Source organism: Ochotona princeps, chromosome 12 (genome assembly GCF_030435755.1).
Source record: "Ochotona princeps isolate mOchPri1 chromosome 12, mOchPri1.hap1, whole genome shotgun sequence".
NCBI classification, from domain to species: Eukaryota; Metazoa; Chordata; class Mammalia; order Lagomorpha; family Ochotonidae; genus Ochotona; species Ochotona princeps.
In genome coordinates, this window is record NC_080843.1 from 41,985,913 (window position 1) to 42,012,880 (window position 26,968).

General features: G+C 42.0%; 1 protein-coding gene across 1 annotated transcript in view; it reads right to left on the reverse strand.

Annotated features, from left to right (window-relative positions):
- Positions 1-16,506: 16,506 nt before the first annotated feature.
- Positions 16,507-26,968, reverse strand: part of SUGT1 (SGT1 homolog, MIS12 kinetochore complex assembly cochaperone) — a 38,207-nt gene continuing 27,745 nt past the window's right edge. The window contains exons 12-13 of the mRNA XM_058670675.1: positions 19,292-19,473; positions 16,507-16,645 (exon numbers count right to left, since the gene is read on the reverse strand). Of these exons, the coding sequence (XP_058526658.1) occupies positions 16,544-16,645; positions 19,292-19,473 (284 nt within the window). The 3' untranslated portion in view covers positions 16,507-16,543. The remainder of the gene's footprint in view (positions 16,646-19,291; positions 19,474-26,968) is intronic.

Here is a 26,968-nt window from a genome sequence, read left to right on the forward strand (position 1 = left end):
TCTTTTCAATCAAGTCATGACTAAAATCACCCAAATCACCCCAAAGTTTTACATAAAACTCCCCCCCCACCTTTTTAAAGATTTACTTAGCAGCAGGATAAAGATATTTTACATGCAGGTTCATTTCACAAATGGCTGAAACTTCCTCCAGGTCTGGGTCACACAAAAGCCAGGAGGCAAATATTCCATGCTGGTATCCCACACAGTTGGCAGGGGCCCGAGTACTTGGGCCAGCTTGAGCCCTTTCCCAGGGGGAGTAACAGGGTTGAAAGCAGAGCAGCCCCAGTCAATCTGGTTGGTGCTGTGACCCGTGGCACTGGCACTGCCAAGTACCTGCTGCACCACAATACTGGCCCCAATTGTACGTAACTTTTTTAAGATGATTTATTTTTATTGGAAAGGCAGATTCACACAGAGTTGATCTTATATATGTTGGCTCACTCCCCAATGGCCGCAACGGGTCGATCTGGAGCCAGGAGCCTCCTCTGGGTCTCCCATACGAATGCAGGGTCCCAAGTCTTTGGGCTGTCCTCTACTTACCCAGACCACAAGCAGGGAACTAGATGGGAAATGGAGCAGCCGGGACACAAATTAGCGCCCATGAAGGTTGCTGACATATAAAAGGCAATGAGTTAGCTGTTTAGGCTACGGTGCTGGGACCCATTCATAATTTGTAATGGTCCTTCCTAGTTCTGCAAATGTGTTCCTAGAGACCATACTTAAAAATGCATAAAAGCATATAATGGAATCTAACATAAAATAAACACTGGGGCAATCGCTGTGCTGCTGGCATATAGTCGCCCTGGTTTAGGAGTCACTTTTAGGGGATTAGGATAAAGACAAAAGATAGTTAAGGGTAAAAGGATGTGTGGACTTTGCCATTTGAAAAGCAAGTGTTGAAACCCCTTACAATCTGTTGTTAAGAAGCAGCATAATGATTTTTTACAAATCAAGCTGTGGGGCCCGGCGCCGTGGCCTAACGGCTAAAAGTCCTCACCTTGAATGTGCCCCGGGATCCCATGTGGGCACCGGTTCTAATCCCAGCAGCTCCACTTCCTACCCAGCTCCCTGCTTGTGGCCTGAGAAGGTAGTTGAGAATGGCCCAAAGCCTTGGGATCCTGCACCCATGTGCGAGACCCGGAAGAGGATCTGGGCTCCTGCACCTGTGTGGGAGACCTGGAAGAGCTCTGGGATCCTGGCTTCTGATCAGCACAGCACCAGCCATTGCGCTCACTTAGGGAGTGAATCATTGGACGGAAGATCTTCCTCTCTGGCTCTCCTCCTCTCTGTGTATCTGACTTTGTAATGGAAATAAAAATAAATCTTAAAAAATCAAGCTGTGGGGCCCAAGGAAGTGGCTTAGCAGCTAAAGTCCTCGCCTTGAATATGCCGGGATCCCATATGGGTGCCAGTTGTAATCCTGGCACCTCCACCTCCTACCAAGCTCCCTGCTTGTGGCCTGAGAAGGTAGTTGAGAATGGCCCAAAGCCTTGGGATCCTGCACCCATGTGCAAGAGCTGGAAGAGGATCTGGGTTCCTGGCTTTGGATCAGCACAGCACCAGCCATTGCGGTCACTTGAGGAGTGAATCATTGGACGGAAGATCTTCCTCTCTCTCTTTCTCTCTGTATATCTGACTTTGCAATAAAAATAAATAAATCTTTAAAAAATACAAAATCAAATAAATAATATGACCAGGAAAAACTAGTCAAGCATGGATTTCTCTTAGTGGGATATAATGCTGCTAAAAGCTGGGAAGTTTTTATTCAATTAAAGCCATATTCCTGTTGATTATTGAGGGGACTCTAAAAATCACATAGTAAAAAAAATCAACATGGAGCATTACATTTTACTCAAGCAGCGCAACTGTTTAACATTCACCCAGTATGCATGTATAATCAAATTCCAGTTGCTAATAAAGATATAATGTGCCTCAGTATGAATCAGTACTTTGTAATGGCTATCCATAAACATACTAGTATTTGTGGCTCAATTTTAGTAATATCTTCAAAATGATAGGTTAAATAGTACCCAAATATTTCACAATCATGGAAACACTTTTTTTTCTTGAAATTTGCTTGGAAGGCAGAGTAACAAAGACAGGGAGACAGCTTCCATTCACTGACTCACTCCCTAACTAGACACTATCCGCAAGTTCTGAATTCCACCTGGGTCTCCCACCTGCAGGGCAGTGGTCCGTTTACTTGGGTCTTTTTCTGCTGCTTTTTCAGGCACAATGGCAGCGAGCTGAATCAGAAGAGCAGCAGCCAAGACAGGAATGTGGATACTTAAAAGGGATATTGGCCTTGCAAACACAGGCTAGTTCAGCAGCTGCGCCATAGTGCTGGCCCTACAGATTTTCTCTGACCATGTGCAGTGTGACAGTTGTATGTCTTCAACAACTTAATTACAATAATGGCAGGACTCTAGAGGAACAAATCAGCATTGCACCTTGCTCTTTATTTCTAGTTCAGAGGGAAACAAATACTTCTACAGAGCACACCTCCAACTAGCTGTTTACTTTTTTTCCTAAAAGTAACAAGCAGTGATTAATACTAACCTTATTTCTTTATTCTCCAGTTTACTCTGTGAAATCAGATCAGTGCCCCGGGTCATCCGTTTCAAAACCATCAGTTCATTAACAATACATACTTCTTGGGCTTTATCCCAAACCGTATTTATTAAAAAATTTCAATAGCAAAGCCGACATGGCCTGCATTTTACAAAATAAGCTTACTAGATGAAAATTATTCATCATTAAATTTTATAACCACTGCCTTATTTATTATACAAAATGTTGGCCCAATCCTTTCATTTTAGCTTCTTGAATTATTTTGGCAACTATCAGGTGGTCAGTAGATTAAGGTTAAGTTTCAAGAGAACTTGAGACTAATTCTACCAACAACTATATGTTTTTATGAAGAAAAAAGATACAACTCCAGAAAAAATGCATTTGTGAAACAAAGTACTTGGAAATAAGTATTTAAGCATTCCAGCTAAAATCCAGACTTCGTTTTTCTTTGTTTTGTGTCCTCATATCTATAGGGATGCAATGTAAATATAAGTTTAAATAACAGGTTCTAAAGCTTCTCTACTCTTCGCAGATGGCCTATAAAAACATGCTCTGCTGATCTGACTTAAAGTTCTATTAAACATTAAATTCTATACCACACTTAGTAAGTCCCTACGTACAAGCAATCTATATTTAATCCAACCTCCCAGTACTAATTCTGCTATAACTGTACTTACATTTTGGAGTAAGACATGGCTTTGCTGAATAAAGATTACAATAATGTGTTATTGCCTGTAACTTAATGTGTAAGGAAAACAAATTAGAAATAGGGCATCAGAGTGCAGTGTGGCAGCCTAACAGATAAAAGTCCTCACCTTGAACACGCCCAGGATCTTATATGGGCGCTGGGTTCTAATTACGGCAGCCCACTTCCCACCTAGCTCCCTGCTTGTGGCCTGGGAAAGCAGTCGAGAATGACCCAAAGCCTTGGGACCATGCATCGACATGGGAAACCTGGAAGAGGCTCTTGGCTTCAGATTGGCTCAGCACCAGCCATTGCAGTCACTAAGGGAATCAATCAGCGGATGGAAGATCTTCCTCTCTCTCTCTTCCTCTCTGTACATCTGACTTTCCAACAACAAAAAGCCAGAGCATTCAGTCTGAGGGTTTCTCAAATACCGCAAATATACCTCAAATCAATTCTTATCAGTACCATCAATATATTCAGAGTTAAACTGCAATTCCTACCAGATGTATGAACTACATTTTCACTTTCTTTCTTATAAAGCTGGGTGCTAATATTTCCGCAGACTGGAAGAAGCTAATTTGCATTGATAATTATCACATTAAAAAATACAATACAGACTCAAATCAAGAAAGACAAACTTATCTCACAGAGAACCCACCCCCACATCAGACCCAAGGCCAATTAACTGAGGTGAAAAACAACAAGGACAAAAATTATGCTAGAGTTGGTATTGACTCCCAAACTGCAACATTGTGTTTTAGGAAACAATGAGGCAATGTCTTCCAAACAGGAAAAATTCTTTCCAACCAAAATTCTGTAGCCTAACTATCACTCACTGTAAAATTAAAAAGACAAGACAATTCCACTCACATAAGAACTCAAATACACAAAAACACACGCTCTTTCTCTCCCCACTCCGCCCCCTGTATTATTCCCCTGGATGTTTTTTGGGAAGCTGTTGTAGGATAAACCTCAGCAGGATAACATGGGAGAGTTTACTAAATCACCATCTCAGAACCTTGGAAAAAAATCAAAAGGGTTGGCACCGAGGACAACACGGCTGCCTCAAAGGAGGGATCCAGAAGAGGGGAGCCTTTTGGTGTTAATTGCATGCACATGTGATGAACAATTCTTTCGGTGTTTTTAAATTTTTTTTTTATTTGTGATGAACAATTTTAACAATGAAGCTCTAGTACCAGAGGGGATAACACTAATTTCCTAAACTAAGCCTAACAGATGCCCTTGCCTTGGCTGATACCACCTTCCCCACGTAGGCCTTGGATCCTCTATCCACCCCCAATTCTCACCTTTCCCTCAGCGCAAACATCCGCTCTGGCAGCATGGCCACATGAGCATACACAAACACATGAGGCACACTCTGGCTTCAGGACATAATCAGCACTTTCACTGCCTGGGTCAGTCTCTGGTACCTCCATTACTGACTCTTCACTTCTTTGAAGAACGTATTAAATATCACTTCTCAGTGAGTTTTCTCACTTGGTATTCTATCTCAAAATTCCAACTGAAGTCCTCTCAGATTTTTCACCACTTCAGTACTTAACACAATTTATCTGCCACAGTATATGCAGCACTTCAGAACCATCTCCCAGCTCAAATGTAGCACTCAAGCACTTAGTAAAGGAATGAATATGATAAACTTCGTATATCAGAAACAAAGTTACTTCCACTTACCTCATTATTCAATCAACATTGAAGTAAAAGCTCACTCAAATGAAAGCATACAGTTTAATACCACAGACCTATAGAGTATTAACTCTGTTGAAAACAAAAATGTATACAACACTCATCCTAAGGGCCTTTTGGTTTTCAATATTTAAAAATTGGGGCTTTCAGAGATCAAAGTGTTCCAACAAAAGTTGGAATGGACTTTTCCAGCCTTCCACACATGTCCAAATCTATTCTATGCAAACTGGCTTTCTTCACCTTCAGATACTATTACTCCACTCAAGGTCTTTTGGGTTCAACGTTTCTTCTGCAAGGATGATTAACCTAGTTAGAACACCAGTTTTAGTTCCTTCCTCAAAAAGGACATATATATTTGGTTTAAAAATATCAAGATATTGAACGACAACCAAGATAATCAGCACTCCAAAGTATCAAAAGTAAAATTTTAAAATTGCAGTATCACACTGTTATTACATAACTGTTATTCCCTCTAGTGAAACAGAAAACTTAGCTCTAGGCATAATTAAAAACCTACTTACAATTATTATCTTGGGGTTGACATAATGGCTCAAGTGGCTAATTCCGGCATGCATATGCCGGTATCACATGTGGGTGTTGGATCATGTCCCAGCTGCTCCAATTCCCATCCAGTTCCCTCCTTATTGCCTAGCAAAGCAGCAGAGGATGGCTCAAATCCTTAGGACTCTGCACCCATGGGGGAACACTCAGAAGCAGCTCTTGGCTTTGGATCTGCTTAGCTCTGGCTGTTGCAGTCACTTTGGGAGTGAACCAGTGGATGGAAGATCTTTCTCTCTGTAATCTGCCTTTCCAGCAAAAATAAATTAATCTTCAACAGAAATTACTATAGGGCCCGGTGCCGTGGCCTAGCAGCTAAAGTCCTCGCCTTGAACGCCCCGGGATCCCATATGGACGCCGGTTCTAATCCCGGTAGCTCCACTTCCCATCCAGCTCCCTGCTTGTGGCCTGGGAAAGCAGTCGAGGACGGCCCAGAACATTGGGACCTTGCACCCGCGTGGGAGACCTGGAAGAGCTCCTGGCTCCTGGCTTTGGATCGGCACAACACCAGCCGTTGCGCTTACTTGGGGAGTGAGTCATCGGACGGAAGATCTTCCTCTCTGGCTCTCTTCCTCTCTGTATATCTGCGTTTGCAATAAAGATAAATCTTAAAATTTTTATCAATACAAATACTATTTTTAATATGGTTTTGAAATTGATTATTAAATCACATAAATAAGATAGTAATTTCTTTTTTTTTTTTAAGATTTATTCACTTTATTATAGTCAGATATACACAGAGGAAGAGAGCCAGAGAGAAAGATCTTCCGTCTGATGATTCACTCCCCAAGTGAGCCGTAATGGCCGGTGCTGTGCCGATCCGAAGCCTAGAACCTGGAACCTCCTCCGGGTCTCCCACGCGGGTGCAGGGTCCCAATGCATTGGGGCCGTCCTCTCCTGCTTTCCCAGGCCACAAGCAGGGAGCTGGATGGCAAGTAGGGCTGCCAGCATTAGAACCCGGTGCCCATATGGGATCCTGGCGTGTTCAAGGTGAGGACTTTTAGCCATCAGGCCACGGCGCTGGGCCCAAAAAAATAATTTCAGTAAGTGACTGAGATACTTACTCTCTGCATCTAAGATGGAAATTAACATTGTACTTGGCCAAGACACACAAAGTAAAACAAACCCAGCTGTAACTACCCCCAATACAGGACACTGTGACAGGTGCCTCAGAAGCACAAATTCAGTGTGTAATTCTTATAAAGGCCTGGAGACAGGAATTCAAAACAGTACTGACATTCTATTAGGGAATTGTAGAATTAAAAGAAGGAACAGTGAACTCCACACAGTCCTAAAATCTTCAGGGCAAAGGCATCCTCACATTCAGTTCACAGGGTCTACTCGGCATGTATCAATGCTACCAAGATGGAAACCAGTCACCCTGCCCTGCAGCAGTCCACCACAGAGGAACAAGTCAACTACAATGCAATGATTTGAGAAAGAAGGAAACATATTTTCAAACATGCGGAATAAACCATGTGGTTTTCGCTTTTCTCTATTTAAGGACCTAATGTCTCAAACCTAAGCAAATAAGCCAACCCATTCTCTGTACAGTCAGTGACAAACAGCAGAATACCAGAGTTTCCCTGGAGGTGAAATATGAATTCAGTTGACATATCAGAGAAGGAAGGAGTCCCAGGTGAGAGAAAAAGGAATGAAAATAAGTAGCATACTCAGAGCACAGGAAAAAAGGAAAATATGTAAGAGATTGTCTGTAAGGGTTAAAAAGTCTAAATCGTCTTTTTTTTTTTAAAGATTTATTTTTTTATTACAAAGTCAGATATACAGAGAGGAGGAGAGACAGAGAGAAAGGTCTTCCCTCCAATGATTCACTCCCTAAGTGAGCTACAACGGGCCGGTGTGAGCCGATCGGAAGCCAGGAACCTGGAACCTCTTCCGGGTCTCCCATGCGGGTGCAGGGTCCCTCCCAATGCATTGGGCCGTCCTCTCCTGCTTTCCCAGGCCACAAGCAGGGAGCTGGATGGGAAGTGGAGCTGCCGGGATTAGAAGCAGCGCCCATATGGGATCCCGGGGCTTTCAAGGCGAGGACTTTAGCTGATAGGCTACGCCGCCGGGCCCTAAATCATCTTTTTTTAAAAAAGATTTATTCATTTGAAGGAGGAGAAAGAAGAGATCCATCTTCCATATCTGCTGGTTTATTCCCCAAATGGCTGCAACAGCCAGAACTGGGTCAGCCCAAAGCCAGGAGCTTCATCTGGGTTTCCATGTGGGTGCAGGAATCCAAGGACATGGACCGTTTTCACTGCTTTCCCAGGCCTTTAGTAGGAAGCTGGATCAGAAGTGGAGCAGCTGGGAACGAAGCTGGGCCCATACGAGATGGCACTGCAGAAGGCAGCTTCATGCAGTATTGTACAATGTTGGTTTCCATAAAACCCAATTATATGGCTTGTAAACACAAAATCTGCTGGCTTCAAGTGTACTCTGTATGGAGTGGAACTGTGTGGCAGCTCTGATATACAAAGCAGTAACAAGAGATGAGGCTCAGAACTTTAAGCTTGAAACATCAAAGTCCTAGATGAGGTCCAGTCTGATGGCGGAATTGGCTAATCCCCCCTTTCAAATGCTGGGATCCCAAATGTTCCAGCTGCTTTACTTCTCTTCCACCTTCTTGCTTGTAGCTTGGGAAAGCAGTGAAGGATGGGCCAAACTCTCAGAACCCTGCACCTGCCTGGGAAGCCCGGAAGAAGTTCCTGGCTCCTGCTTTGGATCAGCTTATCTGCAACAGTTTTGGTCATTTTAGGAGTGAAACAATGGATGACACACCTTTCTCCCTGTCTCTTCTGTCAATTTTCATCTGCAATTGAGGGAAAAAAAGGGGGGTTCTTGGGCCTGGCGGCGTGGCCTATCAGCTAAAGTCCTCGCCTTGAAAGCCCCGGGATCCCATATGGGCGCTGCTTCTAATCCCGGCAGCTCCACTTCCCATCCAGCTCCCTGCTTGTGGCCTGGGAAAGCAGGAGAGGACGGCCCAATGCATTGGGAGGGACCCTGCACCCGCATGGGAGACCCGGAAGAGGTTCCTGGTTCCCGGCTTCGGATCGGCGCGCATCGGCCCGTTGCAGCTCACTTGGGGAGTGAAACATCGGATGGAAGATCTTCCTCTCTGTCTCTCCTCCTCTGTGTATATCTGGCTGTAATAAAATGATTAAATCTTTAAAAAAAAAAAGAAAAGTAAAAAAAAGGGGTTCTAGGAGAGTAGGATTCCCTCCTTAGAGGAAGTCAAATACTCCAGCAGAATTAGAACTTGGAGGGATGAGAACAAGGATTGTAAATAACAGAGATCACACCTTAAGTTGACCTCGTAGTCTCGGGAGGTAACTCAGGGTTACTAAAAAAAGTTCAGATGAACTAAGTCACTTGGATCACAGAACACCAATTATTAAAGATCAGAACTGAGATTTTAAGTTTCCAGACTCATAAAAGTACCGTTTTTTTTTTTAAAGATTTATTCGTTTAATTGGAAAGGCAGATATACACAGAGGAGGAGAGACAGAGAGGAAGATCTTCCATCCAATGATTCACTCCCCAAGTGAGCCGCAACGGGCCGGTGCACGCGGATTTGAAGCCGGGAACCAGGAACCTCTTCCAGGTCTCCCACACGGGTTCAGGGTCCCCAATGCATTGGGGCCGTCCTCAACTGCTTTCCCAGGCCACAAGCAGGGAGCTGGATGGGAAGTGGAGCTTCCGGGATTAGAACCGGCGCCCATATGGGATCCTGGGGCGTTCAAGGCGAGGGCTTTAGCTGCTAGGCCACGCCACCGGGCCCAAAGTACCCTTTTCATTAGTGAACAGCTACATTTGTGATAGAATATAAATTAGGAAGACAGTAAACTCATTTTCCAACTAACAGTAAAATATAGCCAACACACAGTACTGTTTCTTAGTATGTCCACCAAATGCTACATCCCTAGCCTTACCTAGCAAGCCTCAGAAGAGATCGGAGTCTAGATGACTAGGAAAAGCTGGGGATGAGGGTTTGGGGCCGAGTCCAAAACCCGAGAGCAAGACAACAGCAGGTCTTCATGCTTTCTCCACACTGGTTCCCTGCAGGTTAACAGTAGGATTGGGCCAGCTCTGCAGCACAGCAGATAAAATCACCATCTTGGATGCCAGCATCATTATGAGCACTGGTTTGAGTTCCAGCTGCTCCACTTCCAATCTTGCTCCTTACTAATGTGCCAGGGAAAGCAGTGAAGGATGGCCCAACTGCATGGATTCCTGCACCCATGTGGGAGACCTGGAAATTTCCTGGCTCCTAGCTTTAGACTGGTCCAACTCAGGCACTCTGGCAGCTTTAGTATTTTGGGATTGAACAAACAATGAAAGATTTAACTCTACCTTTCAAATACATGCATACATAAATCCTACACAAAAAAGCAACTAATTGGGCCCAGCGGCGTGGCCTAGCGGCTAAAATCCTCGCCTTGAAAGCCCCGGGATCCCATATGGGCGCCACTTCTAGTCCCGGCAGCTCCACTTCCCATCCAGCTCCCTGCTTGTGGCCTGGGAAAGCAGTCGAGGACGGCCCAATGCATTGGGAGGGACCCTGCACCCACGTAGGAGACCTGGAGGAGGTTCCTGGTTCCAGGCTTCCGATTGGCGCGCATCGGCCCGTTGCGGCTCACTTGGGGAGTGAATCATCGGATGGAAGACCTTTCTCTCTGTCTCTCCTCCTCTGTGTATATCTGGCTGTAATAAGATGAATAAATCTTTAAAAAAAAAAAAAAGAAAGAAAAGCAACTAATTAACTCCTGTTAAAAAATCAACTTGTCTTCACTGATGAAACAAAGACAGAATTTGTAGTTTAGAAGTGGTACAATTTTATTTTTTATAGTAAGTCCTACCAATTTTGCTGATATTCAAAAGTAAAATGGAATTAAAAAAAAACCACACAATTTCTAAAGGAAATCACGTAATATTTATGTAGTTTTCATTTTCTGCCACCATTAACTCAAACTGTTGTTGACAATACATATTTTAGATATCTTTTAATAAATTAGTCATTTAAATTTATTAAAGATTCTCCTATGAGCCCTTGAGCACTCAGAAGTATAAAGTTTAAGGTACACATTTAGTCTAGCTGCTAAGATGCCCACATTCCACATAAAAACGCCTGGGTTGGATTTCCTGCCTTCAGTTCTTCACTCCACCTTTTAGCGAATGCAGGCCTTGGAGGCAGGGGTGATGCTTCAAGCGATTGGTTTCCCGTCACCCACATGGGAGACCGGTATTCAGTGTCAGGCTCTTAGCTTTGGCTCGGCTCAGCCCTGAATGCTGTGGTCTTTGAGAACTGAATCAGTAGATAGAGCTCCAACCTTTTAACCGCCTCTCAAAATAAAGCATTAATGGTATAAATTATACTGCTAACTTTTAACTGAAACACTTGCTTCAGACAGAATTCCAAATCTTCAAAGACTGAACATGCAATGCAAATAGCTTTCTCTGCAATATAATCTCCCAGATCAAATGCATGTAAGATCATCTGATCGTTATATGTAACATAACCACATACGCTCGTTGTGTAGCTGTATATACACAGGTATACAATTTTCTGTTCAAAACTCTTGGGACAAGATGTGGTTCTTAATTCAGAATACAGGGTGATGAAAGATAATGCAGTACAAATATACCATTTATTTGGCAATATACTTAGAAGGATCTGTGCCAACTTTTGCAATTAAACGTCTTAGTATTACTGCAGAAAAAATATATTTATATCCTAAGTCCACATCAGGTTGTGTATATTTTGTAATCCACATGCACCAAAATTTTCACTTTTTAAGATCTGAGTTGATATAAACTGCACAATTTTATAAACTTGCTTGACTTGTAAGAGGCAATTTGGTGGACACTAACAACCATCTCTGTTGAGCTATAATAATGCTGGTCGACATGACATGACATATTCACACTCTTCCACGTGGGTAGCATGCAATATAGTCGATTTGATGCCAGAGTCCATGCACTTACGCAATAATGTCTTTCCATATACCTAACAAAGCAGCAAGCATAAAGCATTTGCGCAGTAATTCTCTGTTGCATAAAGCTCTACTGGCTATATTGTCTTGTACTGTTTCTAAAAACTACCCAACAGGCATTAAGGACTATTTTCCTAGGTTCTTTCTGATAAACTAAAAATTGCCTTTGGTTAAATAGTTAATTTTGAAATATCTTTGTGTACCTCAATCTTTTAAAATAAGGGAAAATAAAGCCATGAAGAAAAGTCTCAATGTAAAAATAATTTAAAACATAAATCTCAAGGCACTGCAAAACTAGTAAAGAGAAACGAATCAAACGAAAATATTACGCATAAAACGCTAACATAACTTGGAAATAAATTAATATGAATCATTCAAGTCTTACTGAAGAAACTCAGTGATACAAGCTCCCTAGTGTTTCTAGAAAATAACTCCTTACACAATTTCATCATTTGCACAATGAAAACTAGGAAAAGTCAAACAGTAAGATTTTGGTTAGCATGATATGCTAGTCTTCTTATATGTGTAACAGTTGTTAAGGGTAACACGTTGCTCCGTAACGTTCTGAATTTAGGAAAAACAACATCCTCAGCACAAATCAAAACATCACAGAGAGAAATACACAGAGTGTGGGCGAGATAGAGAAACTTCCATCCACTACTTTATTCCCAAATGCCGGCAATGGCCAGAGCTGAGCTGATCCAAAGTCAGGAACCAAAAGCCTCTTCCACGTCTCCCACATGGGTGAAGGACTTGCCTTCCCAGGCCACAAGCAGGAAACTGGATGGGAGGTGGAGCAGCTGGGACCTGAATGGGATGCTACTTCCTCAGCTGGAGGCCTAGCATCCTCTACTGGTCCCCTAAACAATCTTTAACCTCTTTGTATTCTATGACTTGACCCCTGTATTACCTAAAGTAACTACCAGCGAATAAAGATCTCTGTCTTTCAAATAAAAAATAGTAAAAAGAAAAAAGAATCCAGATCAAATGACCAAATGGTCAAACATCTCTCAAGCTTCCTATTTCTAAAAATGCAAGTAAAAGCTGCAAGTCAGAAAAATGAATATTAGTAAAATCCCAAGAAGAGCGAGCAACAAACTTCAACCCATAAATTAGCATGCAATTCTGGGTCAGGGATGTTAGCTCACAGAACCATTTCTCAGTTGATATGTAGATAACAACAAGAAAAAGGCAAAATCAACCAATAAATATGTATACAATTAAAATTTCTACCTATTTATATGTCTACTTTAAATTTTTATTTAAAGTCATCTACAAAATTTACAGATATACACAATTATTTTCCTTGTCATGGCCAAGAAAATTACACACTTATTCAGAGTAATCAATATAATTATTTAAAAAAACCTGAAAAATGAACCACTTCAAAAATTACTTTTGCAGGGCCCTGCACGGTAGCCTAGCGGGTAAAGTTCTTGCTTTCCATGTGCCGGGATCCCATATGGGCACCAGCTGGTGTCCTGGCAGCCCCGCTTCCCATCGAGTTTCCTGACTGTGAAATGGGAAGGCAGTCGAGAACGGCCCAAAGTCTTTGGACCCTGTACCCACACGGGAGACCTGAAGAAGCTCCTGGTTCAGATCAGCTCAGCTCTGGTCATTGTGGCCACTTGGGGAGTGAATCAACGGACAGATGGAAGATCTTCTCTGTCTCTCTTCCACTCTGTATACATGACTTTCCAATAAAAATATAATCTTTAAAAATATTACTAATGGGGCCCAGCGGCGTGGCCTAGCAGCTAAAGTCCTCGCCTTGAAAGCCCCGGAATCCCATATGGGCGCCGGTTCTAATCCCGGCATCTCCACTTCCCATCCAGCTCCCTGCTTGTGGCCTGGGAAAGCAGTCGAGGACGGCCCAATGCATTGGGACCCTGCACCTGGCGTGGGAGACCTGGAAGAGGTTCCTGGTTCCCGGCTTCGGATTGGCACAGCACCAGCCTGTTGCGGCTCACTTGGGGAGTGAATCATCGGATGGAGGATCTTCCTCTCTGTCTCTCCTCCTCTGTGTATATCTGGCTGTAATAAAATGAATAAATCTTTAAAAAAAAATATTACTAATGCAAACTTCCCATCTGAAGACAAAGAAACCAAATCATCTTAAAAAGTGACTAGTAACCACCAAAGTTAATGACAAGAGCTGGTTGGTAACCAAGTGTGAATGGGTGAAAACACGGGCAGAAAATTAAAAATTAATTTTGTTGGTTTGTACTCAAAAGTATAGCCACCTAAAACAAGCACTGGAGATTAGAATATAAAAAATATTACATGCCCTGAAGACTCTTTGAAAAAAGTGAGAGGATTCTAGGAAGGTGCAAATTACCATAAAAATAAAAACAGATGAAGTTCTAGATTAGAAAAGAAAGAATTCCACACAGGACCAAAAATGTAAATTATGAATAAACAATCTGAGGACTAAGCAAACCAAAATTTGATAAATAAAAACAGCAAAATGAAAAGAAAGTGGTACCAAATAACATCTATAACATAAACAATAAGAATAAAATTAAGAGGCTATTAGAATCAAAATTCTTAAATTTCTGGAGTCTTGCAAGTTTACATTATCTAGAATGCCAAAATACAATACTGACACTTTTGGGGAGCAGCCTAGCCTACTTTTCCAAATCACCTTGATGTATTGCTTAATTAACGTATTTAGATTAGGTTCGATTTTCTAATGCTTTTAGTCAGGCACATATGAAACTTCATTTTTACCAGAAAAACCCTGAATCTTCCAACACTAAGCAAATCTAGCTGGCGGGTAAGTATACTCCAAATAAAGTACAAACAAAAGTGACACTGTAAGTTTCAGGGGGAATCCTAGTATTATAATAATCATTTCTAAGATTTCCTTGTTTAGAAATATGGACTGTAATAATAAATTCTCAGACCCTACTGATTATTGCTAAAGGAACAAACACATAAAAAGCCCAAAGCCTGATGGAAACACTAGTGAAAGTCATTTCAGGACTAAGAATCCTGTCACCGATAGTTTGTCTGCCCTGTTCCGTCTCTGAAGCAATAGCTTCCCTCCGCCTTATGATGAATGATTCTGAGAATATTTACATTCACAAAAATCCCTATCTTGTCTCTCTTTGGAGAATTTTCCAGAAATTCATCCAAGCAGGAATTTAATTTTACCTTTCCCTTAAGCGATCAAGAAACAAAATGGCAGCTAGTGAACTCAAAGTGGGCAGACCAAGTAACACTGACTATGTTTAAAACAAGCCTTGGGCACTAAGAAAGTACCAGTCCACAGACAGCCACTTGTCTTATCAACTCCCCTATTCTGAGAGGCTGAAATGATCCCTCCCTCTCATACCCTGCCCTCACCTTGGTGTATACAGTAATGCCTCACCACAAAAATATGGTGACAACAGAGCTCAACCTACGGGACACAACGGCTGAAAAAACTACAGTCAGAAAACACAGTAAGGTCTTTAGAGCACTCAGGCTATACTTTACAAGAGCTTAAAGTGATGTAGATTTTCTGGCCTGCCACACTGGTTCAACTGGCTAATCCTCCCCTTTGAAGAGCCAGATACCATGTGGGTGCCGGTTCATGTCCTGGCTGCTTTACTTCCCATCCAGCTCCCTGCTTACAACCTGGGAAAACAGAAATATGGGCCAAAGCCTTGGGATCCTGCAAGCTGTGGGACACCTAGAGGAAGCTCCTGGCTTCCGATCAGCTCAGCTCTGGCCACTGAAGCCATATGACTAGTGAACCAGCGATCAAAGAGCTTTCCCTTTCTCTTTTTATAAATCTGCCTTTTCAATGCAATGAATCTCAAAAGAAAAAAAAAAAGATTTTCAATCACAGAACACTGTGTTACAATTATAATTACAGTGAGTCAAGCATTCAACCATTCCATAATCCCTTCAAGAGAGTTACTTTTTCTGTTAGTGATCATGTCTTTTGGTTTGTTTCTTTTCATGTTACTTATATATCCCAAGCACAGGTAAACACTAAATATGAAGGTACTTCAAAAAGTTCAAGAAAACATGCAACTGAAAGGTTCAAGTTGCTGCAAAACATTTTGAAATCCATGCGTGGTGTTTTTCATAAAGACAGGCATTATCAAAGAAACCTGTATAGACATTAAAAAATTACTGTATAAAAACAATTCATCTTTTACCTTTTCTCACAAACTTTCTGAAGTACCCTTGTAGATACATAATTACTCTCACAATGCTATTATAAACCATGAAAACAAGGTAATAATGGGAACATGATGCCAGATTTTCCAAGGGGGGGAAAAAAACCACCACCAGTGTTGCAGTTTCAGGAATCTGGCAGTGGCAAAAAGCAACGCTGATTCTCCCCTAGATCTTTCCTTGTCCCAGCTTCACTAATCATCATCAGCGCAATGGAAATTGCAATGTATAAAAATTCCTCAGGTTTGCTACAAGAATTTGCCAAGTGTTGATCAAGATCTCAGTGCAATTACAACTTATAAATACTTCCCATTAAAAAAGGGGGAGGGGGAGAATTCCTTCTGGTAAGTAATTTCTCAAGTTTCTCATTAAAAACTAAACACAAAGATAAGTAAATCAAATTTCTTCATAGAAAAATTATATTTACAACTCCATTAAAACCAGTTTTTTAAAAGCCAACACAGTAACACTGAAGTTGAAAATTTTATGCTCATTCAAAGTTGCCAGGTCTAATAGATTACAGAATATTGCATCAAAAATAAGGCAATAACCCAAAATATGCCATTAAGGATTTCTCAGCTCCTACAACTAAATGGAACTACCTATCTAGTAGTAAATGATACTTCATTCAGTTTCAGAATGTCTAAAACCATCAATGACAGAAGTGATAAAAATTTGATCACTCTTCATTAGAACTCTTAGAACACTTGAAGGAAAATAATTTCTAAAGCACAAAGAGGTAAAGAGGTATTATCTTTCAAAAAGACACTCAGTGTTGAAAAGTCAAGAATGTAATATCAACACACAATGAGCATTAGGTGAATTTATGCAATACAGTGGTGTTAAGTTCATTTATTTAGTATTTTTTCCATTCCATATCATCAGGAGGATTGATTTCAACTTTTCTTTTACCTACATCAGACCAATTGGTACTCAAAACTGTACCACCCGACTCCATCTGGAAAAAAAAAAAAAAGTTAGCTGCAGAGACATGTGATCAAAAATGGTCAAAGACATTTTTTAAAAAGGTTCCAGGCACACAGTCCCAAACAAAAATTCAATATAAACATAGTTAAGTATAAACTGTTACATCAAACACAACCTCCATAGCACAATAAGCTTCAAACACTATTTTTGTTTAATGTAACAGATGAAAGATTAGTGACGCCCAAAAATTCCAAATGGTAAGAGCATCACGTTCATATACACTGCCATATAAGATACCATTCCTATCTCTGCTGTTTAACACATAAATGTATGTAGAAAAACAACTTTAAATAAGCTCCAGAACTTAAGGAACTCAACTTCATATCCTTCTGTTCCAAATACATTAAATTTTATTCTGAAATGTTACAAAATTCAAATTACATACCACACTGTCTCAGTGAAGAACTGGTTATCTACAATCTACTGAATGTAGCATAACCTAGCAGTTAATACAAATAGGTGCCATATAACATGCAAGTCAATTAGTCCATTTTCTGTTCCTTTAATTAGGCTGGGTCCTTTATGAAGGAAAGAGTGTTATTTAGCTTATGGTTACTGGAGATTAAAAGACCAAAGAGTGGGATGCCAACTATGTTGAGAACCACCTGGCATCATGGGGTGAATGTGTGAGGAAGGAAAAGACCATATGACTAGCCAGGAAGACAGGGTGAGAGGGAAGGCTCAGGCTTGCTCCTTTGTACCATTTCTGTCCTGATAATCAGGGTCCCGAAAGAACTAAATCAATTCCTCAGTTTGAGGCTATTGTTCCAAGATCCACCTCTTAAAGATCCTATCATCACACTGAAAATCAAGAATGAGCCCTTGGCCGAGACAAACCACATCTACAATCACAATGAAGCTAGAAAACTTTCATAACACAGCAGCATCACAGCTGTTGTCACTCCATAGTACATGGCATTATGCATAATTGTGTTGATGCTGTTCACTGCCCAAGTGGCCACTACGGCCAGAACTGAGCTGATCTGAAGCTAGGAGCTTCTTCCATGTCTCCCATGCAGGTGCAGCGTCCCAAGGCTTTGGGTCGTCCTTGACTACTTTTCCAGGCCACAAGCAGAGAGAGGGATGGGAAGCGGGGCAGCTAGGATTAGAACCAATGCCCATACAGGATCTCAACATGTTCAAGGTGAGGATCTAGCCACTGAGCCATCTCTCCAGGCCCTCCCTTACTCAGGTTTTGCTGCACGGGGTTCTGTCTCCATCCCAGTTAGTTATCTTCCAAACATGCAACATCACCATCTCTGCCATCTTCTTTGACCCTAATCAAGGTTTTATTCTTAGATTCTACTCTATGAGTCTAATCATCATTAACACTACATATCACATACTGTTGCAATTTAAGGGACTGCTTTTTTATATATGCTTCCCAACTTCCACTGCAAATAAATCTAGGAGCTTCTCAAAATAACAGGCATTTGGTGGTATCTGCAAGGAACTAGTTCCAGGACTACTGCCACCTCTCTACCCCTGCAGACACCAAAATCTGTTCTAGCTACTTACATGACACAGTTTAGTATTAGCAGCATACAGCCCACACAGACTCCAAAATATTTTTAAATCACCTCTAGAATTATAATTACTATGTAAATGTTATATAAATTGTTGTGTATTATTTAGGGAATAATTTTTAAAAGTTAATGTTTAGTACAGATTCTGCTTCTTTCCTTCTTTCCTCCTCATCCTCAGTTTGCAGTTGGTTGAATTCATAGATGCGGAAATTGTAGATACAGAGGGGTGAATAGATTCATACCTTACTTCTAAGCAGAGAAGCTTACTTGGCGAATGGCAGACCTCAAAATAGCTGAAACATGATTAGTCTGCATAATGCAATGGGCCTAACAGAACTCTTCCATTTAAAACTGATATTAAATCCAGTTTATAACCTGATTACATTCAATGACATTAACTCCTCCTCTTCTCCTTATATACTCTAGTGCAATTTCACACTTCTCTCAAAGAATCCTTGGAATGTTCCAGATCTAGGCTTTCACATAGAAGAGATGGTTTTAGGAGTATATGTGGCTCACTTACATTATCAGGACTTCTGTACAAAATGGATATACATTCTATAAATGCATCTTTGGTCTGACACACTGGTGTTTTGTACAGCCAGTCAACAGTAAAAATGACTTCCCTTTCTGAGAATATCAACTAGATACACTTATCCTATTCTTTCTACTAAGCAAAACTAAAACACAGGAAATGATAGAAAACAAAAGAAAAAGATGAATTTGTCAGATCTTGGGATTCAAAAAATGACAGAGATCTGATTCAGTACCTTATTAATGATCAAGGAAAGCATCAGAAAAGCCACTGGTACTTGGTGAGAGACCCAGAAGAAGCTTCAGGCTGCCTGGCTTCAGTCTGGCTAAACCACAGGCATTCTAACCATTTGTGAAGTCTTCAACTATCTCAACAATTATTCAAGGTTCAGAACAAAAAGAAACATTCAAAGCTGATTCAAAGAGCTATTCCAGCTATGGAACATGAATTTGGTTTTAGCCTTTTAAAAGTCTACTTCAGCCTTTCTTTTAAAATATCTAAACACTGGACTCCCATAACATTTAAAGAATAATTAATGCAAGGATTATTTTCTTACAAATGATTTGTTCATGGCACGTTTCACTTCATCAGAACCATCTGAATAAATCTGCTGAAATAATTTGTTTAAAGCTGCATCTCCTTCCAACTTCTCATTCTTTTCCTCTTCTTTGATCTCACCAACCAATTTATCCCAATTTCTTGTATAATGAGATGATGATGGATATAGGTTCTTTACATCTACAAAGTAAATAAGGCAGAAGTATTAATCAACACGTTTTTGATGTCGTGATATATAGAGTGTCAGTAAATTGTTTAGGGCTCTGAACTTCACGTTTGCATTAAATGTCTCATTTCATATACAGATCAGTACCAAGATTTATGCACCTATATATTCAATTAGCACAACGTAACACTTGTTTTACTCAAAAGATATTTCCAAGTGTAACCTGTTGGCACATGACAATTTATATTAAACTCAGTTTTTATGCCAATAATAGGAAAAACTAGGAAAGAATATATGTGAATTTTCACACTTACAGAAAAGTTACAAAACAAAGTCAAAAAGCCTTTTTTTTTTAATTTTATTCATTTTATTACAGCCAGATATACACAGAGGAGGAGACAGAGAGGAAGATCTTCCATCCGATGATTCACTCCCCAAGTGAGCCACAACAGGCTGATGCGCGCCGATCCAAAGCCAGGAACCTGGAACCTCTTCCAGGTCTCCCACGCCGGGTGCAGGGTCCCAATGCATTGGGCCGTCCTCGACTGCTTTCCCAGGCCACAAGCAGGGAGCTGGATGGGAAGATACTTTAGCCGCTAGGCCAGTATTAACATTTTATTTATAAGACCGTTCTTAATGAAAACTTTTTTTGAAAAATAAGGCTTTTTTTGGGGGCCCAGTGGCGTGGCCTAGCGGCTAAAGTCCTCGCCTTGAAAGCCCCGGAATCCCATATGGGCGCCGGTTCTAATCCCGGCATCTCCACTTCCCATCCAGCTCCCTGCTCGTGGCCTGGGAAAGCAGTCGAGGACGGCCCAATGCATTGGGACCCTGCACCCGGCGTGGGAGACCTGGAAGAGGTTCCAGGTTCCTGGCTTTGGATCGGCGCGCATCAGCCTGTTGTGGCTCACTTGGGGAGTGAATCATCGGATGGAAGATCTTCCTCTCTGTCTCCTCCTCTGTGTATATCTGGCTGTAATAAGATGAATAAATCTTAAAAAAAAAAATACTAAATATGTAGTTTTTTCTGAGGTACTTACATACCCTTCAGATTAAAATACACTAAATATTACATTGCTGCTACCCAACAGTACATCAAGATTTCATCATTTTCCCACATTAAAAACATAAGATTACTTCGAGATAAAAATAAGGAAATTGAGTGTAGAAAATCACATTTGACAATCAAGACTTCAATATCCACTTTGCACATAAATTATGCACACAATTAAAAATATTATAACAGTAACTGTTTTCATTGTCTAAGGAAGATACAATGCTGACTAAAAATGTGACCTATAATGTTAAAACCTATAATGCTAAAAAAATTTTAAATGCTAATGCCACTTGGCTGTCCAACTTATGATCCATCTCCCTCCTGGCTACTGTGCCTAGGAGGTAGAATATGACCCAATTACTTGGGTTCCAGTCACCCATTTTAAAGACCAGAGTCAGAGTTCTGGTCTCCTGTCTCTGGCCTGGCACAGCCCTGCGCATTTCAGCCATTGAGGAGTGAACAGGCAGATGGAAGGTTTCCTTTAACTCCAGCTCCAAATTAAAACCAGTAGTCATTTCAACGTGGAATCAACAGAAAAATCAAAGATATTTTATACTGTTCGCCATACTGAGACTGCAAATTCTGGTATATATTTTAACATTCACAACACACCCCAACACAGCCCAGTTTTGTTTCAGGTGTACAGTGGGTACACAGGACAAACACATAGTCTATTGGATAATATAGGCACAGAGTTTTAAAAACACCTGGTTCAAAATTTCCATCAGTACAAAAACGTTCCTCATGCAAAATTATTGTCTATAAATTATTTTCTCAAATTAGATGATAAAGTTCTTTTTAAGATTTATTTATTTTTATTGGAAAGACAGATATACAGAGAGGAGGAGAGACAGAGAGGAAGATCTTCGTCTGATGATTCACTCCCAAAGCGGCCGCAACGGCTGGAGCTGAGCCAATCTGAAGCCAGGAGCTTCTTCCAGGTCTCCCATGCTGGCGCAGGGTCCCAAAGCTTTGGGCCATCCTCAACTGCTTTCCCAGGCAGGATATGGATGGGAAGCAGGGCCGCCAGGATTAGAACCGGCGTCCATATGGGATCCCTGCGCATTCAAGGCGAGAACCTTAACCACTACGCTATTGCGCTGGGCCCGTTATAAAGTTTTAAAACAAATACCATTATGTTTCTTCCTCTATACACCTGCAAACCAGCTTTCTCCCAGCCAAGGAAAATTCATGTAAACATTGTTTTAAAATCCTATCACCATTTTTCCACTAGAAACTCCCTCTATCTTTGTACATTTTTACTAGTAGCCAAAGAAAACAAAAAAAATCGTGACAAAATATGTTAAGAGCCTAGGAAACATGGATTTAATTAATCCTAACACTGACTTTTAGAAAAGATGGGAATAGAGGTTTTAATCTCCATTTAACAGATAAGAAAGCTGGTCTAGATAAGTTAAAGTGATTTGCCCTTATCTCCAGTCTTCAGCTTCCAGCACACAGGAAATCTGATGAGCATATTAATTCTTAACAGAAATACAACAGGAAAGGGGAATAACATCTTAAAATCTAAGACATTCGGTTTAAAACAAATTATAAACTATAAATGGGTGAAGAAACTGGCAACAGGGGATAACTACTGAAAGGTTAAGTGTGTAACTCCCTATTCATTCAAAAACTGCAAAAGTCATCAAATGGTTATAATGATTCCTTGATTAGAAAAGGACTCAACAAGCAGTATCACACACAGGGTTAACAGAAGAGTCACACTCAGACTGTAAAGATCTGGATTTTAGTCCTAGACAACAAAAACTGCTGGATGATTTTAACCAAGCTGCTTATGTTTTCTTTCCTTGTATAATAGGAGGAAAGTCTTAGGCTGCCTGTTAGAGTCGTGGTTAGGATTACATGACACTACTTTAACTGTTAGGGATCCTAGCCTCCTGTTCACCTGGCTGGGAGCTCTGGGGTCTTGGGAGTATGGAATTATTGCGTAGGGACATTCATGGATAAGGCCAGTGTACATGGAGGTGAGGTATGAATCCTGAGGGGACACCCAATGAAAGGGCCACTGTACTTGCAGGTAAGTAAGGGGACTGAGACCTGGTGGTTTGGAGGGGAGAAACCTAAACATCTGAGTCAGATTGATACACCAGGATACATAGGAGTCCTGGGTTGGGCTTGTTAGCATGGAACATGGCTGATTACTACATGCCAGTGCACACACAAGATATGGCTGGGGGCCTATCTGGCAAGGCTAGATCCCAATACCTGACACCGAGTGTCAGATCAGGGGATGGGTCAATTAGACTGGGCCATGACACCAACCAGCACGCAAGAGAACCAGTTCCAGGGGATGAGGGGATTCTGTGATGGATGTGTGGGCCCAACCCTATAGAACTGTAAGTTTCTACTGGTTGGCTTCTAAGTTGGGATGGTGATGGGTTGAGCTATTCGTGACCAAGGAACTCACAGATACACACTGGTAATGACCACCTTCAGAAGGCATACCTCCAGCCTCATGGAGAACATGAAAGGGATTTTACAGTCACCCTTTGAAGCTTGGAGCTTGATCTACCTACCATTCTGAGACCCAGCACCTGGGGAGGCCCATAGCCTCTTCTCCCCCAACTATGTTCACACAGACTAGCCTGGCATTAGGAAGACATCTATATTCCCGTGAGTGGGACACATTCCGGCATCACTGCCATCCTTTGGGGAAGCTGGAGGGCATCAACAGACTTCATGAGGTCCAGGGGTTATAGAGCCAGCCTGGAGTTGGTCTGGATTGCCTTCATCTATTCCAACTTTGAACAGATAGCCAAGACCAAGGAATTTTGCCTTATCAATCAGTAATGGGTTAGAACATCCCAGAGGTGGGCAGACTGCAATAGTTTCTAACTCTAGCTGATGAGTCATTATCTTTTGTTCCACCTAAAACCTTGAACAGACACCAAAAAATCAAAGGACTATTTTCAAACTCAGAGCTAAGTTAATAAAATCCACCACTGAGCAGATTCCAATGTTCCCTGTCCCAAGGTCAGCGACTACAATCTCACCCAGTGGGGTTCTGCAATCCCAACTCACTGTCTTCTACTTTGCTATCACCTTAATAGACTGCTCAGAATTTCTAGAAGCACAGCTAAATCCAAAGCCAGATAACTAAAACTTTTCTTTATGAAAATATTATTTGAAAGGCAGTTTTACAGACAGATCTATCCTCTAATTCACTCCTAAAATGCCACAATGACTGGACCTGGGCCAATACAAAACTAGGAGCCAGGAGCTTCCTCCAAGTTTCTGACCAGGGGCCTAAGGACCTGGGCCATCCTTGGCTGCTCTCCCAAGGCATTAGCAGGGAGCTGGAATAGAGCAGTGGAGTAATCTAATCAATACCTATATAGGACACCAACTCCTGGTTCATATAAGAGTTGGGTCTGGAGATGGGAAGAGTGGGCTAGGCTGTTAGCACCCACCATAAAAGCCAGAATGGGTGTGGGTCAGTCTGCAGTACAGGCTGCTGAGTGCCAGGACTGGGCAAGTACCTGCCAGCACACAACAGATCTGCAGCTATGACCAAGTCTGGTAGGGGAACTTCAAGAATTCCCCTTTTGGCTACAGTTTCCACTGATGAACATGAGAGCTGGGGCTGGGGACAATCCAGGTCTTGCTGGGTTACAGTGCCCATTGGCATATGTGTGAGCTGGATCTGAGGGAGAGCCAGAGCATACACTGACGAGAGCGAGCCCAGATGCAGCACAGGCAAGGTTGGACTAGACTGCAACACCCGCCAGTTCACTTGAAGGCTCGGGGTGGGCCAGGTTGGGCTAGACTGCCACATCAGCTAGCAAGGGCTGAGACCAGGGGTAGCCTGGGCTGAGCCAGGTTGTACCAATTGCTGAGGCTGGCAGGAGGCCATCTCAGCCTGGATGGCAGCACTCACGGCACATACAAGACTCAGGGCTGGATAGCAGGTTGGTTGGGTTGAACTAGGCTTCAATGTCCACTGACAAGTACGAGAGCTAAATGGAATGTGGGACAGACTGAACAAGCCTGAGGTACATACTGGTACATGCATGGGAACCAGGCAGGGGGCAGGCCTGGTGGGGGTTATGGGGAGTTACCCCAACTAGGCTGCAGCTCCCACTGGTTTGCGTGAGGACCGAGTATAAAGTGGATAGGATCGAGTCGGACTACAACACCCATTGGTTCAAGTGGAAGACAGGGCTGGAAACAGAACTGACCCAGCAATTGAAATGACCAGCATGTGCATAAGCTGATTGGGGCGACGGATGCTGCTGTACCCTGTACTGGCAAACGCACACAAGATGTGGGTTTGGGATTATCTCAGATGACATTTCTTTGGAGATCCCTCCAATTGAACTGCTGATCTCAGAACCCCAACCATGAAGAGACCATGTCAGCCAGTGGATTCTGAATAGATGTCATCGTGCTTGGAATGGCAAGACTGGCAGCAATTCAGACCTGTTCAACTATCAAAACTTCTTGAGCAGGGCCCTTGGAGTGTGCCACATTGGGGACCTGTGATGGGAGGGAGGTTGGGTGGAGCTTCTCCTTTTGTTTCTCCCCTGACCCCAGATACAGGGGGGAAAAATGATATTAGTGTGGAAACAATGGTATTACCCAATTTCCTGTAGCCCTTGATCCTTTGTATCCTAATTAATTATGTAAGATTAAAAAACAATAAAGACTGAAACTTACAGTAAAAAAAAAGGGGGGGCATCTCCCCGGCCCCCTAAAAGGTGGCCAATTTAACTGGCTGCAGGCTTCCCTACAGAAGCTTTACAGGTAAGGTGGAAACGGGATTCGATTTTTATACTACTAAAAAAATTGCGAGCTACAAATATTGTGTCCAGCAAAGCCATCCTTCAGTTATGAAGGAGAGATAAAGGCATTCCTAGACAGGGACTGGGATTATAAAACAGTGTGTTGCCACCTATGAGTTCAGCATTCCATAGGGGGCGTAGCTTTGAATTCAAGTTTTTCTATTTCCGATCCATCTTCCTGCTTGTAATAGACGGGGAGAACAGTGAAAGACGGCCCAAGTACTTGATTCCCTGCAACCACTGAAGAGATCCAGATGAAGGTTCTGAAGGTCCAGAGGAAGGCTACTGGCTTTGGCCTGGCCATTGTTGCCACCTCAATAGTGAATCACTGGATAGTGATTTTTCTCAGTAACTTGGCTGTTGAAAACATTTTTAAATTCCCAGAATTCCCAGCCCATAAAAGCTGGCAGGATTTCCAATCCAGTATCCTACTTATGGCCTGAGAAAGCAGCAAACGATGGCTCGAATCCTTCAGTCCCTACCCCCCACTGGAGAGACCAACAGGAAGCTCCTGTTTCACATTGGCTCAGCTCTGCTCATTCTGGCCATTTAGGGAGCTAACCAGTTATGATGTCAAAATGGGAAACATAGGAAAAGTTAAATTTAACATCAAAAATTCAAAATGTGAGGGAAACAAACCACAAATGTAAAGTGCTTTAAGAATTTGTCTCATTAAGATTTATTTATTTATTATTGAAAGGCAGTTTTACAGAGAGGAGGAGAAAAAAAAAAGATGTTCCACCCACTAGTTCAACACCCCAAAAAGCCACAATGGCCAGAGTTGAGCTCATTTGAATCCAGGAACCTCCCCCAAGTCCCCAACATGAGTGCAGGGGCGCAAGGACCCGAGCTCTCTGCTGCTGTTTTCCCTGGCCACCAACAGGAGCTAGACTGGAAGTAGAGCAGCCAAGACTAGAACCAGTGCCCATATGGGATACCAGCATGGCAAGGTAGAGGATTAGCCTACTGAGCCACTGCACTGGCCCCTTTGCCCCCATTTTTTGTAATCAATATTAACTGTTATCATTTAAATAGTTTGTTAGAGTCAAAAGAAGTTTTCTGTAGCCAAAAAACCAAATTTATACACACACTTAGCAAGAAATCAAAGTACACTACTAAAGAAAAATATTAACTATAATTTACGTACAAGAAAATAAGCAGACTGGGAATGTAGTTAAATAACAGTAAGTGGCTAACCCACTTATAAGTATATATGCACCCAACACTGGAACGTTCAAACACACAAAGCAAATATTAAAGGACTTAAAAGGACAGGACCATGGGTGTCACAATGGACAAGGCTGCCATTCTAGCTGGCAGTCACGACATGTGCTGCAGTGGAACCGCCATCTTCTGGGGAAGGAGGTCTGGGGACAAGTTGGAATGGGAGCCACTGAGGGTTTGTTTTACATGTATGTGGTGATTTCTGAGGGCTTGTTTGACATATGTTGGGCTCCTACGGACCAAACTACCACACCAGCAGGCTATCAGGGGAAATGGGATGGTATAAATCAGAGGGCATCTCTGGGTCAGACCAAAGCAAGGCAAATGCTGGTGCACAGAGAAGCTGGGGCTGGGAGCAGAACAGGCAGGGCTAGTCCACAGTGCTGCCAGCATACATAACAATGAGTTGGGGGCAGGGGACACTAA